The 23,750-nt window shown below is 31.9% G+C and overlaps 5 protein-coding genes across 9 annotated transcripts; 2 read left to right on the forward strand and 3 right to left on the reverse strand.

Annotated features, from left to right (window-relative positions):
- Positions 1 to 1,762: 1,762 nt before the first annotated feature.
- LOC115882546 lies at positions 1,763 to 4,957 on the reverse strand. Of its 3 annotated transcripts, none has more exons than XM_030900701.1 (5): positions 4,900 to 4,957; positions 4,085 to 4,302; positions 3,719 to 4,030; positions 3,279 to 3,653; positions 1,763 to 2,741 (listed from the first exon to the last, which is right to left on the reverse strand). In XM_030900701.1, exons 2-5 carry the CDS (start codon positions 4,291 to 4,293, stop codon positions 2,327 to 2,329), a joined length of 1,311 nt encoding a protein of 436 aa, XP_030756561.1. In that variant the 5' UTR covers positions 4,294 to 4,302; positions 4,900 to 4,957; the 3' UTR covers positions 1,763 to 2,326. The 3 variants fall into 3 exon arrangements, with proteins under 3 accessions (XP_030756561.1, XP_030756560.1, XP_030756559.1); XM_030900700.1 differs by lacking the exon at positions 4,900 to 4,957 and adding an exon at positions 4,801 to 4,861; XM_030900699.1 differs by lacking the exon at positions 4,900 to 4,957 and adding an exon at positions 4,567 to 4,848 and having other exon boundaries at positions 1,764 to 2,741.
- A 1,036-nt stretch (positions 4,958 to 5,993) lies between these two features.
- On the forward strand, positions 5,994 to 8,478 carry LOC115882548 (Krueppel-like factor 6). Of its 2 annotated transcripts, none has more exons than XM_030900703.1 (2): positions 5,994 to 6,571; positions 7,156 to 8,478. In XM_030900703.1, exon 2 carries the CDS (start codon positions 7,165 to 7,167, stop codon positions 8,119 to 8,121), a length of 957 nt encoding a protein of 318 aa, XP_030756563.1. In that variant the 5' UTR covers positions 5,994 to 6,571; positions 7,156 to 7,164; the 3' UTR covers positions 8,122 to 8,478. The 2 variants fall into 2 exon arrangements, with proteins under 2 accessions (XP_030756563.1, XP_030756564.1); XM_030900704.1 differs by lacking the exon at positions 5,994 to 6,571 and adding an exon at positions 6,798 to 7,081.
- Positions 8,479 to 8,745: 267 nt separating this feature from the next.
- Positions 8,746 to 11,090, reverse strand: LOC115882549 (60S ribosomal protein L17). 2 transcript variants are annotated; one of them, XM_030900705.1, is made up of 4 exons: positions 11,002 to 11,090; positions 10,714 to 10,803; positions 10,124 to 10,396; positions 8,746 to 9,080 (listed from the first exon to the last, which is right to left on the reverse strand). In XM_030900705.1, exons 2-4 carry the CDS (start codon positions 10,792 to 10,794, stop codon positions 8,883 to 8,885), a joined length of 552 nt encoding a protein of 183 aa, XP_030756565.1. In that variant the 5' UTR covers positions 10,795 to 10,803; positions 11,002 to 11,090; the 3' UTR covers positions 8,746 to 8,882. The 2 variants fall into 2 exon arrangements, with proteins under 2 accessions (XP_030756565.1, XP_030756566.1); XM_030900706.1 differs by having other exon boundaries at positions 10,898 to 11,020.
- A 321-nt stretch (positions 11,091 to 11,411) lies between these two features.
- LOC115882547 (dual specificity mitogen-activated protein kinase kinase dSOR1) lies at positions 11,412 to 13,732 on the reverse strand. The gene is made up of 4 exons (XM_030900702.1): positions 13,453 to 13,732; positions 12,633 to 13,266; positions 12,238 to 12,567; positions 11,412 to 12,178 (listed from the first exon to the last, which is right to left on the reverse strand). Exons 1-4 carry the CDS (start codon positions 13,548 to 13,550, stop codon positions 12,083 to 12,085), a joined length of 1,158 nt encoding a protein of 385 aa, XP_030756562.1. The 5' UTR covers positions 13,551 to 13,732; the 3' UTR covers positions 11,412 to 12,082.
- Positions 13,733 to 14,707: 975 nt separating this feature from the next.
- On the forward strand, positions 14,708 to 22,971 carry LOC115882551 (lysine-specific demethylase lid). Its single transcript, XM_030900707.1, has 10 exons — positions 14,708 to 15,526; positions 15,868 to 15,945; positions 16,008 to 16,304; positions 16,365 to 16,514; positions 16,577 to 16,744; positions 16,801 to 17,079; positions 17,139 to 17,387; positions 17,447 to 17,775; positions 18,323 to 18,560; positions 18,621 to 22,971. Exons 1-10 carry the CDS (start codon positions 15,272 to 15,274, stop codon positions 21,372 to 21,374), a joined length of 4,797 nt encoding a protein of 1,598 aa, XP_030756567.1. The 5' UTR covers positions 14,708 to 15,271; the 3' UTR covers positions 21,375 to 22,971.
- The last annotated feature ends 779 nt before the right edge of the window (positions 22,972 to 23,750 follow it).

Here is a 23,750-nt window from a genome sequence, read left to right on the forward strand (position 1 = left end):
ATTGATCGAAAGATATGCCTAAAAAATCACAAAAAATTGTAATAAAATGTGCAAAATCCTACCTTAATTCTAGAAGATCCTCGTTCCCTTGCCCTAGAGTTCCTTACAGCGACACCACAACTAGAAGAAATAAAAAAAAACTTAATGCAATGTGTTTACAACATTATCTGTTTACTACCTTATTACTAAATTTAATTGTCCCTGCCATTTATAAACTTCTGACCATAATTTGATAGCACTCCATTCCTGTAGTATTACAAAATAATTTAAATCAAATATACAGGAGGAGTAGCATAACTTTATACATCACAAACTAATGTTCAAAAAATAATTTACTTACATTTCCAACTATGATTTCAGCTCTATGTCTTGTCCAGACTTTTCTAGTCGGGCTTCTCCTTTTTGTACGACTGTGACACCTGGACGTTGAATCATGAATTCATAAGTTACCAAGGCTTGGACTAACAGAAAGGGACCTCAGGAGGATAGACTGGATGAGACAGTAAACCCAGGTAACATACCGAATTATTGTCTTTGCCTTTCCATCGTATTTAAAAATGTTCAGTCAGTCTGATTCAATCGATTTGAGCTTCAATTCTGATGAGTATTATCCTCAAAATATTCGTATTAAAGCGCCAGTGCTGTAAAACTTCTGATTCCTTGGATTTTGAACCTTTTGTAGTCCTATTTAAAAAGTGTAGCCGAAGCAGCATAAAAATTTCCTGAAAAAAAAAATATTAAGATATGAAGAATAAAAAAATAAATTTTAGACTAACCTCCCTAACAATAACTTCGTCGAATGTTCTGAGACATTCTGAGACATTTGAGACATCTGAGATCTGAGACTACCTCTGATTTCTAGGAAAGGTTAATTTCTGATTCCAGTTTCATTTTTCTTACACTTACTTTGACGAGTCCAACATTTACAGCAAGTTCGTCTGTATCCTATACAGGAGCCCTGACAGGGTGCTATTATCCGGGCCAGATGAACCCTGGTTTTTTAACGAGGTTGTTACTCCTCCCCCTCCTCCTATCCCATAGTGAAATGGGACCCCAGGCTTGGGACTGGCGTAGCGGAGTTGATGTAACCACTTGGAGCGACCTAAACTTGGAATAACAGATAGAGTGAATAAAGATAGAAGAGTTGGGAAATAGACATAATCTACAGAATTAAATCCCTCAAATGGCGCCTAGTAGTGGAAAGTAGTACCTAGTCTGACCATAGATTAAAGAGTTAACTCCAAAGTTCATTAAAACTTTCCTTGATAATCTTTGAAGTGTACTCTTTAATCATTGAACTATATCAGGTCAATTGGACTATATGTGTGATCCTTATTCTGTTATGCCAAGAATAAATTATGCTTTTGGCCATCGATCAACAATTTTGGCATTAATGAAGAGAATCAATAAAGAGATAGTAAAAACAAAAAGATAGGCAACAGTAGGGCGACTTTTTCTTGTTTATGATAATTATTGTTTGGTCTAAAATTTGGTTTAATATCAGCAAAAAATATTTTAATATATGTACATTATTTGTTTATGCGGGCTTCTTATAAATTGGCATTCTGGATTTCTGATAACATGAATTATATAAGACGTCAGGTCTAATAAAATCGAAAATAACTATTTTATTTTTAATACCTACTCTATTTTCAACATTTTATTATTGTAAGAAATCAAAACTAACGAAAAATGTCCAGCAGGAAAATAAAACCACTAAATATTCTCACAGTAAGTCCAATCTATTTTACTAAAATTTCTAAAAAATGGTATCAACAATAATGTCTAAAAACATATTAACAAAAGAAAGAGAACAGTAAATAAATAGATAATTTCACCAAAACAATTCAGTTCGATTATTTTGATATCCCAAAAAGAAGAATTAAAATTAAAAATTAGAGATCTACTTAAAATATATATTTTTATTCATAAATTTAATAAGCTTAATCTAAGTAACTAAAGGTGAAATATATCTTGACATTTCTGTTGTACAATAAAATGGTACATATAAAGTAACATTTATAATATGTATATTATAGAAGATAAAATACAATCATGAAAAAAATTCACCGGAGAAAAATTAAATCTAAATAAATACCGTATGGTCCAATAAAAAGTCTTCACATTATATACAGAGGTCTTACTATTCAATACTTTAAAAATGACAACAGATGTCACTTTACTATCAGAAACGCCAGCCTCCTATGACGAAATTTTCATTCGACCACGGGGTATATTTCAAACATAATAAAATGTTTTAGATATAAAAGTAAGATAAAAGTAAGCTTTTCTATGGTCTAACAATCTAGAAACTTTCTCCATCCATCTAGCCATCAGCGGCCCGATAGGGTGGCGTATTATATGCATATCTGGGCCTATCGACTTCCGAATAAATCCTTCTTTCTGGATTCTTCTTTACTTCCCTCACATTGACATCGGTTGATACTTTGACAGGGTACGGGATCTTACCCTCTTCGTCGTATCTGGACTTGGGGTAACCTTTCCTACCTCTGTACGGATCGTTTAAGTATCTGTCGTCGTACATATCCCTGTCGTATCTGTATCTGTTCCTTAATTCAACGTTCGGCAGATTTCGGGGAAGTTCGGGAAGGGTTGCGTAATATATGATACGCTTCTGAGGCTTCTGAGGCTGTGTATAGGGTGCGGGGCTGTAATAGTTGTCGTATCTTGGATCGTACGCGTATCTGGAATCGCGCGGGTCGTACCTATATAAATCATCCCTAAAAATATGATTATTTTTTATTTATAAGATACGTTGTACCGTACTAACTAGTGCTAAGTTAAAGTCTGTTAAAGTGAGACAAAACAAAATACTAAACTCTCAGTTACTCTTTACTAGAAAATGTAAATGGTTTTGTCCTGAGTGATTAATAATATAGATAATACTACGTATAATTAAGGAAACATTTTCTAATTATTATTAAAACAAATATAAAGCATAAAAAAATAATTAATTTAAGGTATAATGAACTGAGTGACATGATTTCAAATAATAATGTAGCATATCATTATTTCCGTTATTTAGAAATAAAAATAAATTACTATACAATGCTTATTACAAGCCGAGGACTAATGACAATGTCACACTTTTGCAATTTACATGTCATCTCATATGAATTACGCAAAAACCTATATAAAGACTAAACGTTCTTTTTTGATATAAGAAAATACTAATTATGATGATACATGATTAAAAATAAAAATGAAATACTATATAAGTACTCTTAGACTTCAATGAACAGAAAGAAATACTTTACCTATAGAATCTGTTTCTCTCATAATATCGAGGTCTTCTATCATAATAACTCTCATCTCTTAAAAGATCTTTAGGATAATCCCTTGCAATATCTCTATCTAAGTTCCTTGCTCTAGCTTGCCTCCCAGAAGACCGCACATCTGTAGAAGCAAGTCCACTATCTGACAATTTCTGAGTAACAAAATTCACACGGGGAACTCTGAAATTTTCACTGGAAGAAGGTAAGTTATCATCAAAAGCAAACTCATCGGGTCTACGAACAGGGTAAACTTGCTTAACCCACTGTTCGTTAGTTATTTCTCTAGATTTTCGAAGAGTATCTTGATCACTATTTCTGTCCATAAGTTTTTCAGATACGGGAACTTCCTTGGGTGAGCTGTTGTTTTAAAATTAAAGTTATTAAAATGAATGTTTTATTGTATTTTATAAAGAAAACCTTACTTTTCTTTATTGTTGCCCTTTTGCTCAACAGCCGATCTTCTAAACCTTATGAAATCATTTATGGACATTTGAGTGTTTTCACCTATTTGATCATTACCATCTCTACTTTGTGGCTCTGTTAAATTTTTGGCATCCAAGGGAAGGATTTCTAAAGGTTTACCTAGATCGTTAACAATTCCGCTCAGTACCTTGCCTTGTTCGGTAACCTTTGATTCTTCAGTGTTTCGTTTTTTCCTGTTGTTGTTTAAAGCCAGCACAGATGGGAAGGCTGGCCTAGGAATATCTTCTCCTTCAGTGAAGGACCTCATTGATCTAAAAAGATAGTTCATTTAAACCTAATAAAGGGTGATATATTAAATTAGGTACCTAAAAAATGAGTCCTTAGGATCAGAGTTCAAGGGATAGGAACGAGTTTCTCTTCTAGGAAGCAATTCCAAATCCATATCGTTCTCTTGACGTTCAGCAGGGTCATAGTTTTCTATTGGTATGTCCGCTATGAAGCTATAATCCTGAGATACACATACTCTAAACATAAAGCTACTAATACACCAGAAACAAAACAATGGCCTCATCATCCTGAACAACTAAAAGAACAAAATCGAACTAAATCTACCAGTACCACTATTATATTGTTTTAAAAGGTTGACCTTAGGAAGTTTTAATCATATAATTGCCACAAAAATTCGGAAATTTGATTTATATCAAGATGACCTAACGTTTTAGTTGAACAAATTTACAATACATCATTGGCCTAGACTACAGGAAGCTGATATTTTAATAATTATTATTTGCTAAATACGTGTTAGAAATTCGAGAAATAATATAATTAATAATTATAAAATATTTACTTTTTAGTTTAGGAGATTCTGGTCACATACGATCTACACTCTAGCCACTATGCACTAAAAATAGAATATTTTTCAGTGAAAAATGTCAGTAAACTTTAGGAAATAACGGAATAATTAGGGGGATGACAAAAGAGACCATGTCTGCCACAGGTGAACGAGTTTTAACAAATGAGTTGCCTGGACCATGAATAATCAACTATATCACAGAACTATTACACATGCGAGAAAACCTACATTTCATTTTCATTCCATCTGTAGTGTAGTAAGCAACTGAAATATTTGTTAAAATATATAAAAACTGAACTGAACTATTACACATGCGAGAAAACCTACATTTCATTTTCATTCCATCTGTAGTGTAGTAAGCAACTGAAATATTTGTTAAAATATATAAAAACTGAACTGAAATTTTTCCTCGTAGGAAATTAGTAATCAATATTTTCATAACAAATTATCTCTTATCTCTTAGATTTAATCATGTAAATTCTTGTATATTTTACAATGAAAATCAATTGTTTTGAGTTATTAGTAGATATAAAGAGAGAGAGAGAACTTGATAATTTAAAACTCATTTTATACAGGGTATAGCTTCATATTTACTATTATTATGGTATAATATAAAAAAAACAATACAATTTATATTGTTATATTATACAGGGTAAGTCTTAAATAAGTGCAAATATTTTCAGGGCTGGTAAATCTCGATAACAGAAACATATTTTCTCTTTACGGTTTTTTCAAATAAGTCTAAAATAACCGATGAGTTATTTCCCTTCTTCTTGTAAACTATGTTGAAATATACCTAAATAGAAATTATGTTTTTTAACAAAAAAATTAAAAAAAAATCAAAAAATTTCAAATTTAAAAAAAAATCGCAAAAATAACCTCATAATCCTATTTCTGGGGTCGAAATATATTATATACCCCTAAAAATATTTGCACTTATTTAAGACTCACCCTGTAGAAACGATATTAATAATAAATAACTGCATGGATCTTTTTCCCAGGGTTTTCTGCATTGTGAAAATTTGTCAGGTTTCTTATAATTATATTTTTTTTAGTAAAATATAAATAAATAACATAAATTGAAATTTGAAAAAATAGATTTCTGCTGCACCCCTGTATACCATCATAAACTTTCAGATTTTTCTTAATCATATATTTTACTTAAGTTAATAGGAAAGAAGCATCCTGTATAATAATATTCTTTAAATTGAAAATAATAAACAAGTAATTAGTTACAAAATAACAATAAAATTCTACATAAAAATAAACAACTCATATTCGTATGAACCGAAAAAAAAGAGCGTCAGAAATACGTCGAAAACAGATTGAATTACTAATAGGAATTAACCAATTAAGTTGTTATCAGCAGACTCGCATGTAGTCTGACTGTGGGCTTATCAGTAATGTGACAAACTATCTCTACACATCCTCAACCTACAGCTAAAACAGAAAACCCTAACATATCTAAAAATTTCAGAATAAAAAACGTTGCAGTTAAAATTCGTTATTCACGTTCATTGTAGCTTAGTTGTGTTTGGTACTTTTATTCAAATCAAATAAAAACTAAAAAATACTGGTTATTAATATTAAATTCTTGGGGATACTTAACGAGCTCCGGAAAAGGCCAAATAAATATTTTTTCAAAAAACGGAAGTTTAGAGAATATATTATGTTTGGTACCGCTGTAATACGAATTCCTCTCTAATAACAAAACACGCCAATACTCCAGGGATGAAACCAATCCCAGACGCAAACTAGTGCTAGGCAATACTTGACACGAACTAATAAAATTAAATTTTAACAAGTTTTTCAAAAAGCCCAAGGGATTCGTACGGCATGTGTTATGTTATAAATGGATAATCGACATTTCTGTGGCAGTCATTGACCAAATCACGTTAAAAACAGTCGTTTGTTAGATTCCACGCTTCGCTTGCGACAGTGGACCACGAATTATCTGGATAGTCCCTTGTTTCACCTCAAAATTCATCGGAGTTTACAGGCAAGTCTTTGTATATTTATTTTTTAATTATTTCAGCCAACGAGCTTTTAAATTTTTATCTGGAGAATTATTTTTAAAATTCAAAAATTACATTTATTATTTTCGAATAAATTATTGATTATTTAAGATGTTTATATTATTTAAGAATCAATTCAGTTTAAATTCAACGGGTCAATCGTGTCCTACCGGGAAATCAGCGCAACACAATAATTAAAAGAGATACACATTTGATGAGCCGAAATAGTAAATATCAATTTCCCTTCAAAGGCAAAAACCAAATTTTAATTGGAAATGCTATATACAATACCAAACAAATAACAGAACAGAAATATCCCACTGACAAACAACAAAATTTATTATTTAAAGCTAGGTATTCACTTCGTGATGTTTCAATGTAGCGTAATTTAATTCAATTTAGAGATTGATATAGATCCGTCACACCAGTAGTGTCAAGCCGGTTTAAATGTCTTCATTGTACCCGTATATATCGTGGCTTGTTAAATAACATCGGTAATATTTTGAATCTATATTATTTTTAATATTCATATACAGATTATTTATCCCTAACATTTTTTTTATTTTAGTGAAGTAATATGCCTTCGAACGACATATCTGAAGAGATCTGCGAAGACAACCCTCTGGAACTGAGCTCATTACTGGACTTTTTACCCTTCGAAGACGAATCTTCCGAAGATCCTTACGCAGAATCATACAAATGCGACACTTCCAGCAAGGATTACAGTGCCATAAACGGAGACGACAAATTTCTGGATAGCATCATAAAAAGCCTGTTGGATAACAACGAGAAGAACGCCTACAACGAAAATGACAGCGTTCTGGAACTGCAAAGTTTCTTTGAGGAATCGTGCTTGGAAAACCATCAGATGTCCATTCTTGGTGATAATTTGAACTTGGACACAGACACTCTGGACTCTGCTTTAGAAAATTCGTGCGATTTGATTTTGCCCTTGTCAGAGAAGGTAAATGAATTATTCAGCAGCACTTCTCTGGATTATAGTTTCATCATGGACGGGACATACAACGAATATGAAAACTCGGACATCATCAGCATGTTTCCGCACATGAACGACGAAAAAAACAGGCGCAGAAGGAACTTACTCTATGAAAACAATCATGCACATATCTCAGGTACAAAAGGCAACGTTAAAAACGACAACCAGGCTTTCAGAAAAAAGGACCACGACTACACTCAAAAAACTAAGCCGGAGGAAGAGAAATATTTCACTTGTCCCATAGTAAATTGTGAGAAAATCTACGCGAAATCGTCCCATCTCAAGGCGCACCTCAGAAGACATTCGGGTGAGAAACCATTCGTTTGTAACTGGCAGAACTGCACATGGAGGTTCTCCAGGTCAGACGAGCTGGCCAGACACAAGAGGTCCCATTCTGGAATAAAGCCGTACAAATGTGAGCTGTGCGAAAAAGCATTTGCGCGATCCGATCACTTGGCCAAACATAGGAAAGTTCACAAGAAAAAAATGGCACAGTGTGGCAGTTACTTCATTAAAAAACGTACCAAATACATTTAAACCGCTCAACACGTTACTATTATAAGGTATGAAAAGATCTGTTATTTATTTTTTTTACGACTGTTAAATTACTATTGTTATCATTCGTCTTTTATAAAATAGTTGGAAAGTAAAGCATATAGATTTAATCACAAAATTCTAAACATTATGATTTAAAGAAAAATATTTTGTTTATATAATTATGTCTTTCAACACAGTATATGTATTTTCATGTACGTAGTACAATGTTTATATTAAACATTGTAACCCAAATATAACAATTCAAATTGTATATTTTTGTAATTCATTATACCCTTTTATGAACTGTAATTTCATATAAAAAAATAGATTATAACAATTAAAATTTAAATTAACTCCTTTTGAAAAAACCTTTTTTAATAAACTTTATCCATAATTTGAAATATTTTTTCTTTACCCCTCGCGCCATCTATATTCAAAACAAATTAAATTTCACCTAAAACAGTAAAATTTCTTACAGATTTCTGTAATCTTAAATAATATATCGTATATAGGACCCTAGAATTAAAATTAAATTAAATTCCTTAGTTCTGTGTTCTGAGAATTAAAATTTTTTTAAAAAGAGTAAATACATATACATATTTATATAAAAATAAAACAACGATATGTGTATAAAGTTTTATATTTATCATGTCAACATAAATTAGTGTACTGCAAAATGCAGTTATTTTAGCCCTCGTGTTTTATCTTCTGGTTCTTTACATCTCTTTGGAAGATGCAGATTTTTAGAATGTCAACATAAATTAGTGAGCCGCAACAGCAGCTGTTTTAGCCCTCTTCGTTTTATCTCCTGCTTCTTTACTACTCTTTTTCGATGGAGATGCAGGATTAGATTCACTTTCTGTAAGCCAGAGCTCAATATGGCATGGTGAAGACATGTAAGGGTTAATTCTACCGTGAGCTCTGTAGGTACGGCGCCTTAAACAAGCTGCCCTATTCACCTAAAACAGCAATCATAATAAATTTTAAACCTTCCTTTCTTTAAATGAAGCATAAAAATGTACCAAAAAAATATATTACACAGCACAAATTTTCATATTTCAAGGGAAAAAACAGAAAAAAATATTATAAACATGTAATAAAAATACCTTCTACAATATACAATAACAAACAACCATGCACTAATTTGGTATCAAATTCTCTTCGGAAATCTTCATATAGTCACTAATTTTGAAAATATTCTTCATAAAATATTGATTACAAAAACATGTATCTTGCTGGCTATAGAATTTTTCTTTTAAAACTATTTCTTCAAAATTTAATGACTTTCGGGTACATGGTTTTTAAATATAACATTAAAATATCTGAATACTAATGGAACACTTGCATTCTTCATTTATACAAAATATACAGAAACAATAAATGCTTAAAATCAGCTTAAACCACTTTTTATAGTTCAGTGCTATTTTGTAGACAAAAACTGGCAAATTTTAAAGAAACAGTCACAACATTTACTTGAAAAAATGCTTAATTCAAAATTTAATGTAATCAAATACTATTTTTTCAAACACTCACATAAAGGTAATAATTATAAATACCTCAAAATCTGTATATTATATTGAAAAATACACTCACAAGTTTACCTACAATACATATATGTTACGGTTAAGGTCCGATATCCAGTTAATGCCAACATTACTCGGTTAATCTCGAGAATAACACAAAACAAAACAACCAAAAACAAAACCAGACCCAAACATTAACCTGCTAATGTCAACACTAACCGGATATCTGATTTTAACTGTAACATATACACCCATACAATGGGTTTATAGACATCTCTCCATCTAATATAAGTAAAACAATCTACTTTCTAATGCACAATAAAATAATTAAAAAGCTTTACACATGCTGCATTACCAAACCAAACCAAAATAAATTGTATTTATATAAGTAAAGCGAGCTACCTTCTGTAATATTTAGCAACACATTCTAAATATACATTGCTCATTAAAATAAATTTGATTTATATCAATGCACTTACCTGAATGTGATCTACAACCAATCTATCTACATCCAAGCCACTGTAATCAGCATTGCTTTCAGCATTTCTCAACAGTTGCAGCAAGAATTCTGCAGACTTCTTTGGCCATCTTCCCTGTGTTGTACCAAACTGTTTTGCTTGGGCACACCTTCCCACACCTCCATTAAACCTCCTAAAGGGAATACACTCCTTCATTGCAACAACATTTTTCAGATAAGCTAATGCCCTTTTCAGTGGCATTTTCCTAATTGCATTTGCAGTTTCACATGTGTTCTGAAATAATATTTATAACTATAATTGTACCATCAATGTTTAGTGTAAAAATAGTAAATTAAGAGAGATGTTATAAGAAAAGCACCACACAAGTACACCAATTTTATAAAAGAAACGAATGTATGAACTAGGTATAAGAATTTCCTAATGCAAACAGAATACAGAATGTAAAGGTATATTGGTAAATTTAATAATTGTATGTCTATGTTGTTAAAAATGTTCAACTTTTGCAGAAATAACAAGTATATATATATATATGCCCTGCAGGTTAGAGTAACTTATGTATAAAAACATAACAAAATTATTTTTAAACTCACCTTAAAATGTACCCTCAAATTTGAGCCACGAGCTTTGCAGGTTTTGGTGGCATTTTCAGGTTCACGAGCGTATCGACCCATGTTTAAAACCTGAAACAAAAATAATAACACTAAATAACGCTACACTTTAAACTTTGGGTTTGATTTTCGAAAAACTTTCGATAATTGTAACGAAAATACACACCGGATAAGTTGTTAAAATTAATAATAACTTTAAAAAATCGTTTAGTGAAATAAGATGACTTTGATTTAATAATATTTTTAAAGATTATTCGGCAATAAACATACCTAAGTGAAACTCCAAAAAGAAAAGATCGAGTTAAATTTGAAAAGTGACAAGTGACATAAATCAATGACACATACAGATGGCGCCCGCGGCCAAGTACCAACCTTGAAATAAAAAATCACTAGTTATTTAAATTTTAAATTTAATTCCCAATTTGAAAATTATATCAACACTGCATATTGCATATTACTTTTTAGGTAGCAAAAAAAATCGAGTAAATTGAATAAAGAACTTTATTAGTTTTTGAATACATCAATGCCTAATTTATATAGAATTAAAATTGAAGACCTATATCACAAAAATGCTGTGTATCTTAATTGATACACAGCAACACTATTATTTTATTGATGTCGTATATTATTATTTAACTGACTCACAATGTATAAAATTATGACGTCTGCAAGCACTTGTCTATGATATGGTTTAAATTGCAAAAGCAATTTTAAATAATGTACATATAAAAAGAGGTTCAAAACAAAATGTTGAATACCTATATCGAATTAGAAATAAATCAAATATATAAGTTAAAATTAATTCTTAAAATTCGTTATTCTAAAAATAATACATAACGGCTTTAATTACAATAAGCCCCACAATAATTATTGATTAAAAATTTTCTAAAAAAATATAAATAAAAAATCACAATAATTCTCAGCAAAAGCATTTTTATATAGCAAAAGTTTACTTTGATAATGTGTTAAGTTCAAAATGGAAAAATAGAGAATGTAATTCAAAGTAATCTTCTGCTAAGTGGAATACCTCTAGCATATAATAATAAACTAAATTTATTTAATACAGATTTACACTATATCTAAGAATATAAAAGACTATTACGGTGTTAAATCATTATCACTGGATTTGAATACAATATAATATTATTATTAAATTGTTGTTTGATTCACTATTTTCGTTCGTTAGTTTTAATTATGAACTAAAAAAAAAACTTTGTACTTGATTATAATGTGCATAATATTCACAGCACAAAATATAAAAAAGTCTATTTAGTAAGTCTACAAAAACCTACATTTTTATTGGAAAAAATATATTTTCTTGTAACAACTAGCTAACGATAAAAGCTCAAAATTAAGTTCTGTTTGGTGGTTTAATTTCCATAGTTTCACATATCCATTCTGCTACATTCACATCTTCAGTCTCCCAGTTTTTTATCCATTTATGATTCTGCAAAAAAATTGACATATGTATATTGTGACATCAAAACAGATATATAAAATACGTACAATTAAGGTTTTTAAATCTGCTCTTTCATCTGGATTTTTTCTCAAACATCTGTCAACAAAATCCTTAAAATCATCTGAAAATATTCCTGAAGGTAATTTTGGTGGTGGCTCATTAACTATATAATCAAGAAGTTCAAAAATGGCCATAGGTCTTGGTGTTCTGGACCCATCAGGAGAATCACTATCTTTACTAGAACCAAATATCGCAGCAAGAGTTTTTGCATCAGGTGGTGGAATTGGATACATTCCAATAGCCATTTCTACTAATGAAAGCCCCAAAGACCAAATATCACTTTGAACAGAATAATGTGTCCCCTGCAATCTTTCAGGCTTAAATAAAAAAAAAATAATAATTACTTTTGCCTAACATGACATTCCTAATATTATATACATACAGACATATAACTCCTTGTTCCAACGAATGAATTGGCCATCGAGTCAATTAGTTGACCTGATACACCAAAATCACAGATTTTTATTTCGCCACTGCTATTAACAAGAATATTACTTGGTTTAACATCCCTATGCATTATGGCATGTTTGTCTCTTAAGTAGCTCAACCCCTTAAGTACAGCAGACGTAATTTTCCCTAAAATATTTTCAGGTATTCTGCCTGCTTTCTTCAGTATCAAGTCTAGAGAACCGGCGTCCATATATTCCATACAAATACTGATTTCACCATCGCTGTAGAAAGCCCCATAAAAACCAACAATGTGTGCAAAATTACATTCGTGCAGAACTTTCAGTTCTCGAATTATTTGCTTCTTTATGGCAGGCTTCACTTCTAAATGTATTAGTTTTCTTGCCATTATAAGCCCACTGGATTTATGTCGCACTTTGGTAACAACACCGCCATTTCCAGAACCTAATTCACCAAGTTTTTCAAAATCGTCATCTGATAAATCACCGCCAATTTTTTCTTTCTGACATAAAAATACTTCTATTCTTCTTCTTTGTGTATCGTCCATATCTAGTTCTTCTAAACGGGCAGTTAAATGATCGATGTCATTCTTTACTACATTTGGTGGGCTTAAAATTAACAATTATTATTTTAAACATCCCTGATTCACTAAATCTTTATTAAAATAACATATTTTAGATTGCAAATGACTTGTTTTCAGAAGCACTAAAAAACAAGCCTATTCCATTTGCATAAAAAACATAATGAAGTATCTGAGTAAAGAAAAATAACATTTTAATTAGAATGGTACTTACGGGGCGCATGATTCCTGATAGCCAGAAGTGGGCGTTAAATTGGGGGTTTGGTCAATTGAACCAGGGGGTAGTGTAAGATTTAATTTGTTTTTGGACATTATGAAAAGCTGCACCGCATCAAACTCATTACCAAATACTGTCTTGAACCATTCAAAATTCCTCTATATACATTTAATTTGTGGTATTTTAAAAGTACCTATAATTTAACAAAAAAATATTAGTATTTTTTAATTCAACTTGTTGACATTGACAGGAAATTTGACAGTACGTGACAGGTGACAGCCAGATATGGATGAAAATTTTTAGTCATTGGATGAAAATCATTTTGACATATTCCAATTAATGTCATCGAAATCATAACTTTTAAAATAATACAGTTCGACGTGGCAACATATCTGTAAATTCTAGTTCAAAATATATGCATGGCGCATGGGAGTATTTGCGGGAAATTTAAATTGATTAGGGAGGCTTGTTTATATTTTCAATATCAATTATCAACACAAAATACTGTTTAATATTCTGTCGTAAAAAGTGGAGACTAAGTTTATGACACTAATGTTCAAGTACATATTTAATAGAAGTTACTCGTTGTATGGAAACAACGAATTCTGACTTTTTAAGGATTTCGCACACAGAATATGCACAGAATCTCCTTGAGATTGATAAGAGCCTTCTAACCTATAATAATTAGAATTTAGGTAAAAAATGTAACGTAGTTAAAGTAGCCCAGATCAGTACTTCAGTCAATTAACATCAATCCATGACCACTTTTTTATTGGTAAACTGTAGATCACGTACCTTTTTTACTGTTAAGTGTTGCCAAGTGGTGAAGATAATATTTATAGTAGAGGAATTTTTTTGCTAAAGCAAATAAAGTTTAAAATGAGAGTAAAAGAATACTCCGAAAATGGACCAAAGGGTATTTAGCAAAAATAATCCTTTAATTAGGCATATTTACATATATATATATATATATATATATATATATATATATATATATATATATATATATATATATATATATATATATATATATATATATATATATATATATATATATATATATATATAAATGCCATCACTTTTATTCTTGGGGAACTTTTATTTTATTTTATTTGGTAAAAGTACATGTGGGTATGCTGCCACCAAGTATGATGCCAAGAATAACAAGAAATTCCTTAAAAACCAGGATTTTTCAATGGTGGCAACAAGGCAAAATTGCCTCTGCCTTTTGTTAGAGGTATGAGGGACTAACCTATAAAATAAAAATTTAGGGGTATTTAATAACACAAAGTAGTGAGCGTGTTGCATTTCTTTCTGTTAAATTTATTTAGAGTTTATTCTAAAATCTAATAGTGATATAAAGGGTTGATGTTTACATAAAAGAGTTGAAATCAAGCCTAGTCTCTGTGTTACTAATCGAGCGATCGATTTGGTAGTGGGGGTAGATATGTATGTAGATGGTGGACTCCGTTTACTTTTTTGCTTCAAATTATTGGTAGTGTGTCAAAAAATAGTGATTAAGTTTTAGAATCCGACTTTTCATTGCATATTAACGATAAACTATATAGCCCCGACATATTTTGGAAGAAATACTGTGTTTTTCGGTCTTTGGTGTATATTTTCCATACAGCGGACTTTGTTAAGTTAGTCGAGTTCTCGCGAAAGTTACTAGGAATGTGACACGATAAATATCAGTGTAGATTTCCCTAAAATATATATTTTTTGAAATGAAAACGAAAATGGAAGTGCCTATCCTAGTCAAATAACAACATAAGAAGTGATTGACGGCGCATTTCATAATGTAAATTTTTTCAAAATGACGACCAAAGAGAAACAGTTAAATGGAACTAACAATTTGAATAAAAGCAATCCTGGAAGTTCAAAGAATTCGCCCATTAAATGCAATGAACATTACAATCAATGTAAGGAGGAAGCTTTTCAATTTAAGGTGCCCCCAGAAGCCCCAGTGTTTTTCCCAACTGATCAGGAATTCTTAGATCCATTAGCTTACATTGCTAAAATTAGACCTATTGCAGAAAATACAGGAATATGTAAAATTAAACCACCTGGGGTAAGTTTATTTCAGTACCTTATAAAACATAAACTCTTAGGAAGATATCATCCATAACATATAAATATATAAATTGACATTTAACATGGCTTTTAGAAATTGTATAATTCATTTCCAGCTTAGAAGCAGACATATTTGTTTTATATTGCAATTAGTAATGTGTCTTAATAAAAATTTTGTGAAAAATAATACAGAATATGAACAGCCATATTAACTAACAATATGGCTTTATAATTTTTTTAAATTACTTTCTTAATATATTATTGTGTTGCAACATAATGCATATGTTAAATGAAAACTTACAAATTTTTGGATTGATAATTACAATTTTTATATTTTAGAGATGGCAACCTCCATTTGCTGTAGATGTGGATAAATTAAGATTTACTCCTAGAATTCAAAGATTAAATGAATTAGAGGTATGCTCTCATCACTATTACAATTTCTATCTAATTACTAAGAATGTTATATATTATTTTAGGCAAAAACTCGGGTAAAGCTTAATTTCCTAGATCAAATAGCTAAATTTTGGGAATTACAGGGCTCTTCCCTCAAAATCCCTATGGTTGAGAGAAGAGTTTTAGACTTATATACATTGCATAGAGTTGTACAGCTAGAAGGCGGATTCGAAGAAGTCACAAAACAAAGGAAATGGTCTAAAGTATCTATACGCATGGGATATCAGATTGGAAAAAATGTGGGCACTATTTTAAAACAACATTATGAGAGACTGCTATTTCCTTATGATGTCTTTAAGGAAGGGAAAACTGTTAGTATAGTAAGTAATTTAATTTATAGAAATAATAGCTCTTTATGTACATTTCATAACCTTTTTTAGAAAATTGAGGACCCTGACGATGGTGTTGAAAAAACAGATAAAGACTATAAACCTCATGGTATTGTTAATAGAATGGCAGTGAAACCACCTTCAGATAAAAATGCCAGACGTTCCAAAAGATTTGAAACTAATGACAAGGATAAGACTGAAGTAGGAAAATAAAAAAATTAAAAATACCTTCCTATATGTTATTTTTTTTCTATATATTTTAGATAGAGCTTAAGATTAAGGAAGAAAAATCTGAGGACGCTGACAATGACGATAAAAATAAAGAATTGAAAAGATTACAGTTTTATGGAGCTGGCCCAAAAATGGCTGGATATGATGATAAAAAAGAAGCTAAGCCAAGATCAAAAAATATTAAATACGACTTTGATCCTGTAATTATTTTTCTTAACTTATTCCAACATGATTTTTCAACAATTATATATTTTAGTTAGCAAAATATATATGTCATAATTGTAATAGAGGGGATGCTGAGGAATACATGTTGCTTTGTGACGGTTGTGATGACAGTTACCACACTTTTTGCTTGATGCCTCCCCTATCAGAAATACCAAAAGGTGACTGGAGATGCCCAAAATGTGTAGCTGAAGAAGTATCAAAACCCACTGAGGCATTTGGCTTTGAACAAGCACAGAGAGAATACACGTTACAACAATTTGGAGAAATGGCAGATCAGTTTAAAAGTGATTATTTCAATATGCCTGTGCATGTAAGTATTATATTAAGCCATATAAATAATAGTGCATGCTAATTTGTATATTTTCTCAGATGGTTTCAACAAGTACAGTAGAAAGAGAATTTTGGAGAATAGTTTCATCAATTGATGAAGATGTAACAGTGGAATACGGAGCTGATTTACACACAATGGATCATGGTTCAGGATTTCCCACAAAATCATCAGCAAACTTGTTCCAAGGTGATAAAGAATATGCAGAATCCAGTTGGAATTTAAATAACTTGCCAGTATTAGAGGGATCAGTGTTGGGATATATTAATGCAGATATTTCTGGAATGAAGGTAATTTTTATTTAAAAATAATGACGTATAAAAATGATTCAAACTATTTATACAACTAGGTTCCTTGGATGTATGTTGGAATGTGTTTTGCTACGTTCTGCTGGCACAATGAAGACCACTGGTCATACTCAATAAATTACCTACACTGGGGAGAAGCCAAAACATGGTATGGAGTTCCAGGAAGCAAAGCGGAAACCTTTGAGGAAACAATGAAATCTGCTGCTCCGGAATTATTTCACTCACAGCCTGATTTACTTCACCAATTAGTTACTATCATGAATCCAAATATCCTTATGAATGCTGGTGTTCCAGTTTTTAGAACAGACCAGCATGCTGGGGAATTTGTCGTTACGTTTCCTAGAGCCTACCATGCTGGCTTTAACCAAGGGTATGATGTGTTATTTAAAGCCCCCTTTACACATTACATTTTACCTATCAGTGAAAACGTATAAAGTAAAACATGGTGTCTAGACGAGAAAACGGACTGTTTTACTTGAACTGAATTATGACGGAATACCGTCTAGAGAACTGACAGGATCATTCGGTTTTATACAAAAAAAAACTCACAACAAATTGCTGAAAAAAATATAAGTAAATTTACAAAAAATAATAAGGATTTGATAATATATATGTTACGGTGAAGGCCCGATGTCCGGTTAATGTCGACATTACCCGGTTAATCTCGAGAATAACACACAACAAAACAACCAAAAACATAACCAACCCCGAACATTAACCTGTTAATGTGGACATTAACTGGACATCGGACTTTAACTGTAATGTATATATAATGAAAATATTTTTTTTTCCTTTCAACTTCAACTAAACAAAATATTCTAAGCAAAATATAATAGATAATATTGCTGGTAAAACGTTATATATAGACGGGGCTTAAGTGTGTACAAATTTACTTTATTTTATCTTTTATTTCCTAGGTATAACTTTGCTGAAGCTGTTAATTTTGCACCAGCTGATTGGTTAAGAATGGGGAGAGAGTGTGTCCTTCATTACTCACATTTAAGGAGATTCTGCGTATTTTCCCATGACGAACTTGTGTGTAAAATGGCTCTTGATAACGACAAATTAGATCTAACCATAGCAGCAGCCACATATCAAGACATGCTGGTTATGGTGGATACTGAGAAGAAACTGAGGAAAGCATTACTGGTTTGGGTAAGTTTATTTTAATTGCCACAAAACTCATGAAAAAAATTAACTTTTCTTTTACAATAGGGCGTTATAAATGCGGAACGCGAGGCATTTGAACTACTACCTGATGACGAACGACAATGTGAGATATGCAAAACAACATGTTTTCTGTCAGCCATGACTTGCTCATGTTCATCAAATCTAGTTTGTCTGAGACATTACAAGAACTTATGCGAATGCCCTCCAAAAAATCGGACTTTGCGGTATCGCTACACATTAGATGAACTCCCTGTAATGCTAAAAGCTTTAAAACTTAAAGCTGAATCTTTTGATCACTGGGTAGCAAAAGTCAAAGATGCTCTAGACCCAAACACTCCCAAGATTCTTAGTTTAAGTGATTTGAAGTTACTCTTGAATGAAGCTGATGGAAAGAAGTTTCCTAAATGCGAATTACTTCAGAATTTAACAAGGGCAGTTATAGATGCCGAAAAATGCGCGAGCGCTATACATCTACTGGACCACAATAATATGCGTACAAGAACTAGACATTCTAGTGAAGCAAAATACAAACTGACTGTCGACGACCTAACACAGTTTTGCGAGGAGATTGACAGTTTAGCTTGTGTTTTAGATGAAGCTAAAAGCATCAGAGTGTTATTAGAACAAACGCAAAAGTTTGAAGCTAAAAGTACAGAACTACTGGCTCAGTCTTTGAAAGAAAACTCTCTGGCTGAACTAGAAGCTTGTCTATCCCATGGGAATGGGCTGTGCACTGAACTACCTGGCTTAAAGCACATCCAAACGAGAATAAAACAAGTTCAGTGGATGAAGGATCTAGAAAACTACAGAAATAAAACTGAAGTTATGGGCCTTGATGTTATAAAGAACTTAATTCAGGAAGGTTGTTCACTACCACCAAATACTGAAATGGAAGAGGAATTGTCGAATTTGCAACTGATACTACAGCAAAGTCAGGAATGGGAGGAGAAAGCGGCTAAAGTTTTAAAATCGCAAGACGCGAATGTTTTGGTGAAGGTGGACAAGCTTCTGAAAGAAGCGTCTAAAATTTCCTGTCATCTACCCACTGAAGGGATTCTTTATGATGCTATGAAGAAGGGCAGAGAATGGCTGAAGCAGTTGGAAGAAATGAATTCACCTGAATACTACCCTTATTATAGCGCCATGGAAGAATTGATCAAGAAAGGGCGCACGCTTCCATTGCACTTACTTGAGGTGGAGAGAATGAACGAATACCTAGTTTCAGCTAATGGATGGAAGGAAAAAACAGCCAGGGCATTCCTTAGAAGGAATTTGGGATGCTCTCTAATGGAAGCGTTGTCACCAAGGACTGTGTTACCGAACACCATCAAGAACAAGAAAGGTAAAAACCCAGATGATGATGTCAAGTCCATAACTTTAACTAACTCAATGGACCCTGCTACTGTTGTGGATTTATTCAAAGAGGCGGAAGAAGCTGAAATGTCAATGATCAGGAAACTTAGACTGGCCAATAAACAAAAATCAATGGATCCAACTGATACAGCAACAACTTATTGCATTTGCGGTAAGGGTCTTTTTGGAGTAATGATGAAGTGCGAATTATGCCAAGATTGGTTCCACTCAACTTGTACTCAACTTCCGAAAATTGCCACTACAAAGTTTAAAGGCAATTTTCTAAATGTATGTATTAGCTTAGGATTTAAAGACTGCAAGTACCTGTGCCCAAACTGTCAAAGAACAAAACGGCCACGTCTTGACATTATTCTTAGTCTTCTCATGTCACTGCACAAACTCTACGTCAGAGTGCCGGAGGGCGAGGCCTTGCAATGCCTCACTGAACGCGCCATGAACTGGCAAGATCGTGCCAGACAACTTCTGCAACACCCTGAATTAGAAAAGGCTAAAGTCAAGTTGGGTTCTTTAAGCCAGAAATACACCGAAGCTGCCGCGAGACAGAGAACGGAAAAAATCATATCGACCGAATTAAAAAGGGCTTCCAAAAATCCCGAACTGCAACAAAGAGTTCAAGAAATTACACCGTTCAGTGGGGTCAACGAAGACGGAGTAACTTGCGATAGCGGAATAAACGACTCTGATGAAGCATCCAGAGAATCTTCCAGAGACTCTGATGACCGAATGGGTGAACACGCCTACAGCCTTCACCTACCCAAAAGCGACGGTGAAGACTACATCATCAGACTTAATCCGGATATTAAGAAGCAACTGGAAGATCTCCTGATGGAAGGAGATTTATTAGAAGTGTATCTAGACGAGACTTTCGCCCTTTGGAAACTGATGTTGGGTTCCAGGGACCCCGATAACGAGGTGGTACTTATAGATTTCGATGCGCACCAGAAGACAACGCCAAAGAGACGGGGTAGAAAACGACTGTCCGAAGACGTGATCGATTCTACGAAGAAATCGATAAAAACCATGAAAGCTGGTGAGGGCGAGAAAAAAATACGAGGTAGGAAACAGCAGAGCACTAACAAAGACGCTAATCAGAAGAAACAAAGAGGCAAACGTCGCGGACGTCGATGTCAATCGACTGCCTCGAACAGCAGCGATAGCGAAGACGAAGACTGCGCGGCTAACGGCTGTCAAAGACCGACAGGGCAGAATGTGGATTGGGTCCAGTGCGACGGGGGTTGCGACCAATGGTTCCACATGGCTTGCGTGGGATTATCTGCCGAAGATATCAACGAGGACGAAGATTATATCTGTATCACGTGCTCGCGAAGCACAACCTTCGAAAGCGTGGATACGTGCGAGAGCAGATCTAGCAGCCCTAGGTCTCCCGATTCCACACAACCGTCTACTTCAAAGGACGCTTCCTAGTGGTTAGAAATCGTTTTTATCGACTAAAAACCAACGTCTTATATATTCCCCACAAATTTTCTTAAAAGTATTTTTAGTTGTTGTAATTTGTTTTTAATGAAGAGCTTCGAGAACTTTTTTTTATCTTCATATTTAGTTTATTCAGTTGTGATAAATTTATGTTTATATTTTGTAAAGTACTTTATATCCTATATGGCTCATAAACTGCTGTCAGGGAGAGGAATATTTATACAAAAGAATTTTATTACCAACAAATATTTTTTTTTATTTCTAGTCTGTTCTTAATATTAATCCAGTTCCAGTAAATCCATAGAAATATTTTTAGGTACATATTTAAATTTTGTTTATACACATATATAAGTGATATTTAAAATAATTTTACAAATACCGAACCCGAAAAAATATCCTTATGTTAATTTTCATGAATATTTTATTTCTAATTTTTGAATCTTTATACAGAAAACTTTTTACCAATAATTTAACTATTTAAGTAATCCATTTTTGCTCCTAGATTATGTTCTCATATTATTAAGAACATTTTTTTTATATGGTATACGACCGAATATTATTTTGGATTCCGATCTAATTTAGAATGCTATTTTTTTTCTATTTTTTCATTCATATAATTTGGAAAATATTTTTTTACATTTTTCATTCATTTTATATACAGCAGTTTATGTTTTAAAAGTAAGTGGCAATGCTAGGGAATTGGAATTCAAGAATAAGTTAGAAATCAAAAGTAAATATATGTAATTTATTTTTCTCTTTTTGGTAGTTAATCTTTTTCTCTTATTTTTTACGTTTCATTGGGTATTCCCTTAGGGTATTCCTTATCAAAACTATCTTCAGAATATGTATAAAAAATATTGGTTGACATTAGAAAAAGTTACAGTTGTCTAGTATTGCCCTAGTTGTTTATAGAGTAAACAGGAGACTGATGCTAATTCAAACTAGTAAATTTATGGAGTCACTATTTTTTAACTATTTATAGGGAAGTTGATAAATATATTCGTTTTAGTATTTGATGCGTTGTGTATACTCCTGTTTATTCTCGAACCATATATGGTTTTGTACATATTAAATGGTAGGTCTTTCACATTATAGCTTGTTAAGTGTAGCATAAATAACTTACTGAGATTTAATATGTTTTAGTTTTCCTATTTTAAATTTAGATATATCAGACAAAATGATCCCTGATAAGTAATTTTTTAAATCGTCTTAAGATAAAAATCAAGCAAAATTAATGTTATTGTATACAATCATCCCCAAATCCATATTTCTTTTAAAGCTGTTAATTTCCTTTTCACGTACAACTAATGTAAATTATATCTAGGAAAAATTGTTAATCTAAATTACAGTGTTTCAATTTTACTGGGTATGTCACTTTATTGATGAACAAAAAACATCTTTAAAATAGAGGCCAGTGTAAGAAGTCTACATACCGTTCATTTTAAATATTCTTTTTAGTAACTTGGTATTTCGATGTCTCGTTTATTAGCTTTGTTTTATGTATATACATAATTTCTTTAAACTTTTTAATTTTTGATGGAAATATTGTTTTGATTTTTGTGAATAAATAATTTTGCAGTAAATGTAACTCTCGAATTTTTCTTATTATTTAACTCCATATATAACAGCAAATAATGTTTGCGAAAATACAAATTGTTTTTGCTATATTTGGCTGTAGAATTGCAAACAAACCAGTTGCGTATGGCCAGAAATATATTTGTATTAAGGTATATTGAACTCTTTAATTTAATTAAGTTTACACAAATACATAATTCTTAATGTTTATATAATAATACCTTTATATACACAACAGGAAAAGTTCTATTTTTGAAATAGTATTTATTTTTTACTATACACATTGGGCATGCTATAAATAAAACTATTATTGCTTTTGGTCATAGTCCTTTTTTATTGTTTTTAACAATAGAAGCATCCAGATAAATCAAATTTAGTAATTACACCAAATTAAATAATTAAACATTCCATAAAAACCTCAGATAAAAACACACTTGTAGTATCACATCTTATCACTGAAATCCTCTATAAATGATGCTTAAAAATATTTGCTTCATGTCTATTTTTATATTTATCTACCTAAGCACGACTGTATGTTTATATGTGTATCAAATTAATTACATAGACTATGTAGTTAAGAAAAATGTATAGCATACAAGTGATTTTGAAATAACAAAAATGTCTACTATTACCTTACCCTCTTCTAGTATTTCAACTAAGTTAATAAATATACAAATAAAAACAGGCGTATATTTATATTTTGGTCCAATTTTTTCTTGTCGCCAACAAAAGATCATAATTAATTTTAGTCGTAAGTCTGAAAAAAAACTGTGTACTGATAGGCGTCTATTA

This window comes from Sitophilus oryzae, unplaced genomic scaffold (assembly GCF_002938485.1).
Source record: "Sitophilus oryzae breed Bouriz unplaced genomic scaffold, Soryzae_2.0 scaffold_177_pilon_pilon, whole genome shotgun sequence".
Classification (NCBI taxonomy): domain Eukaryota; kingdom Metazoa; phylum Arthropoda; class Insecta; order Coleoptera; family Curculionidae; genus Sitophilus; species Sitophilus oryzae.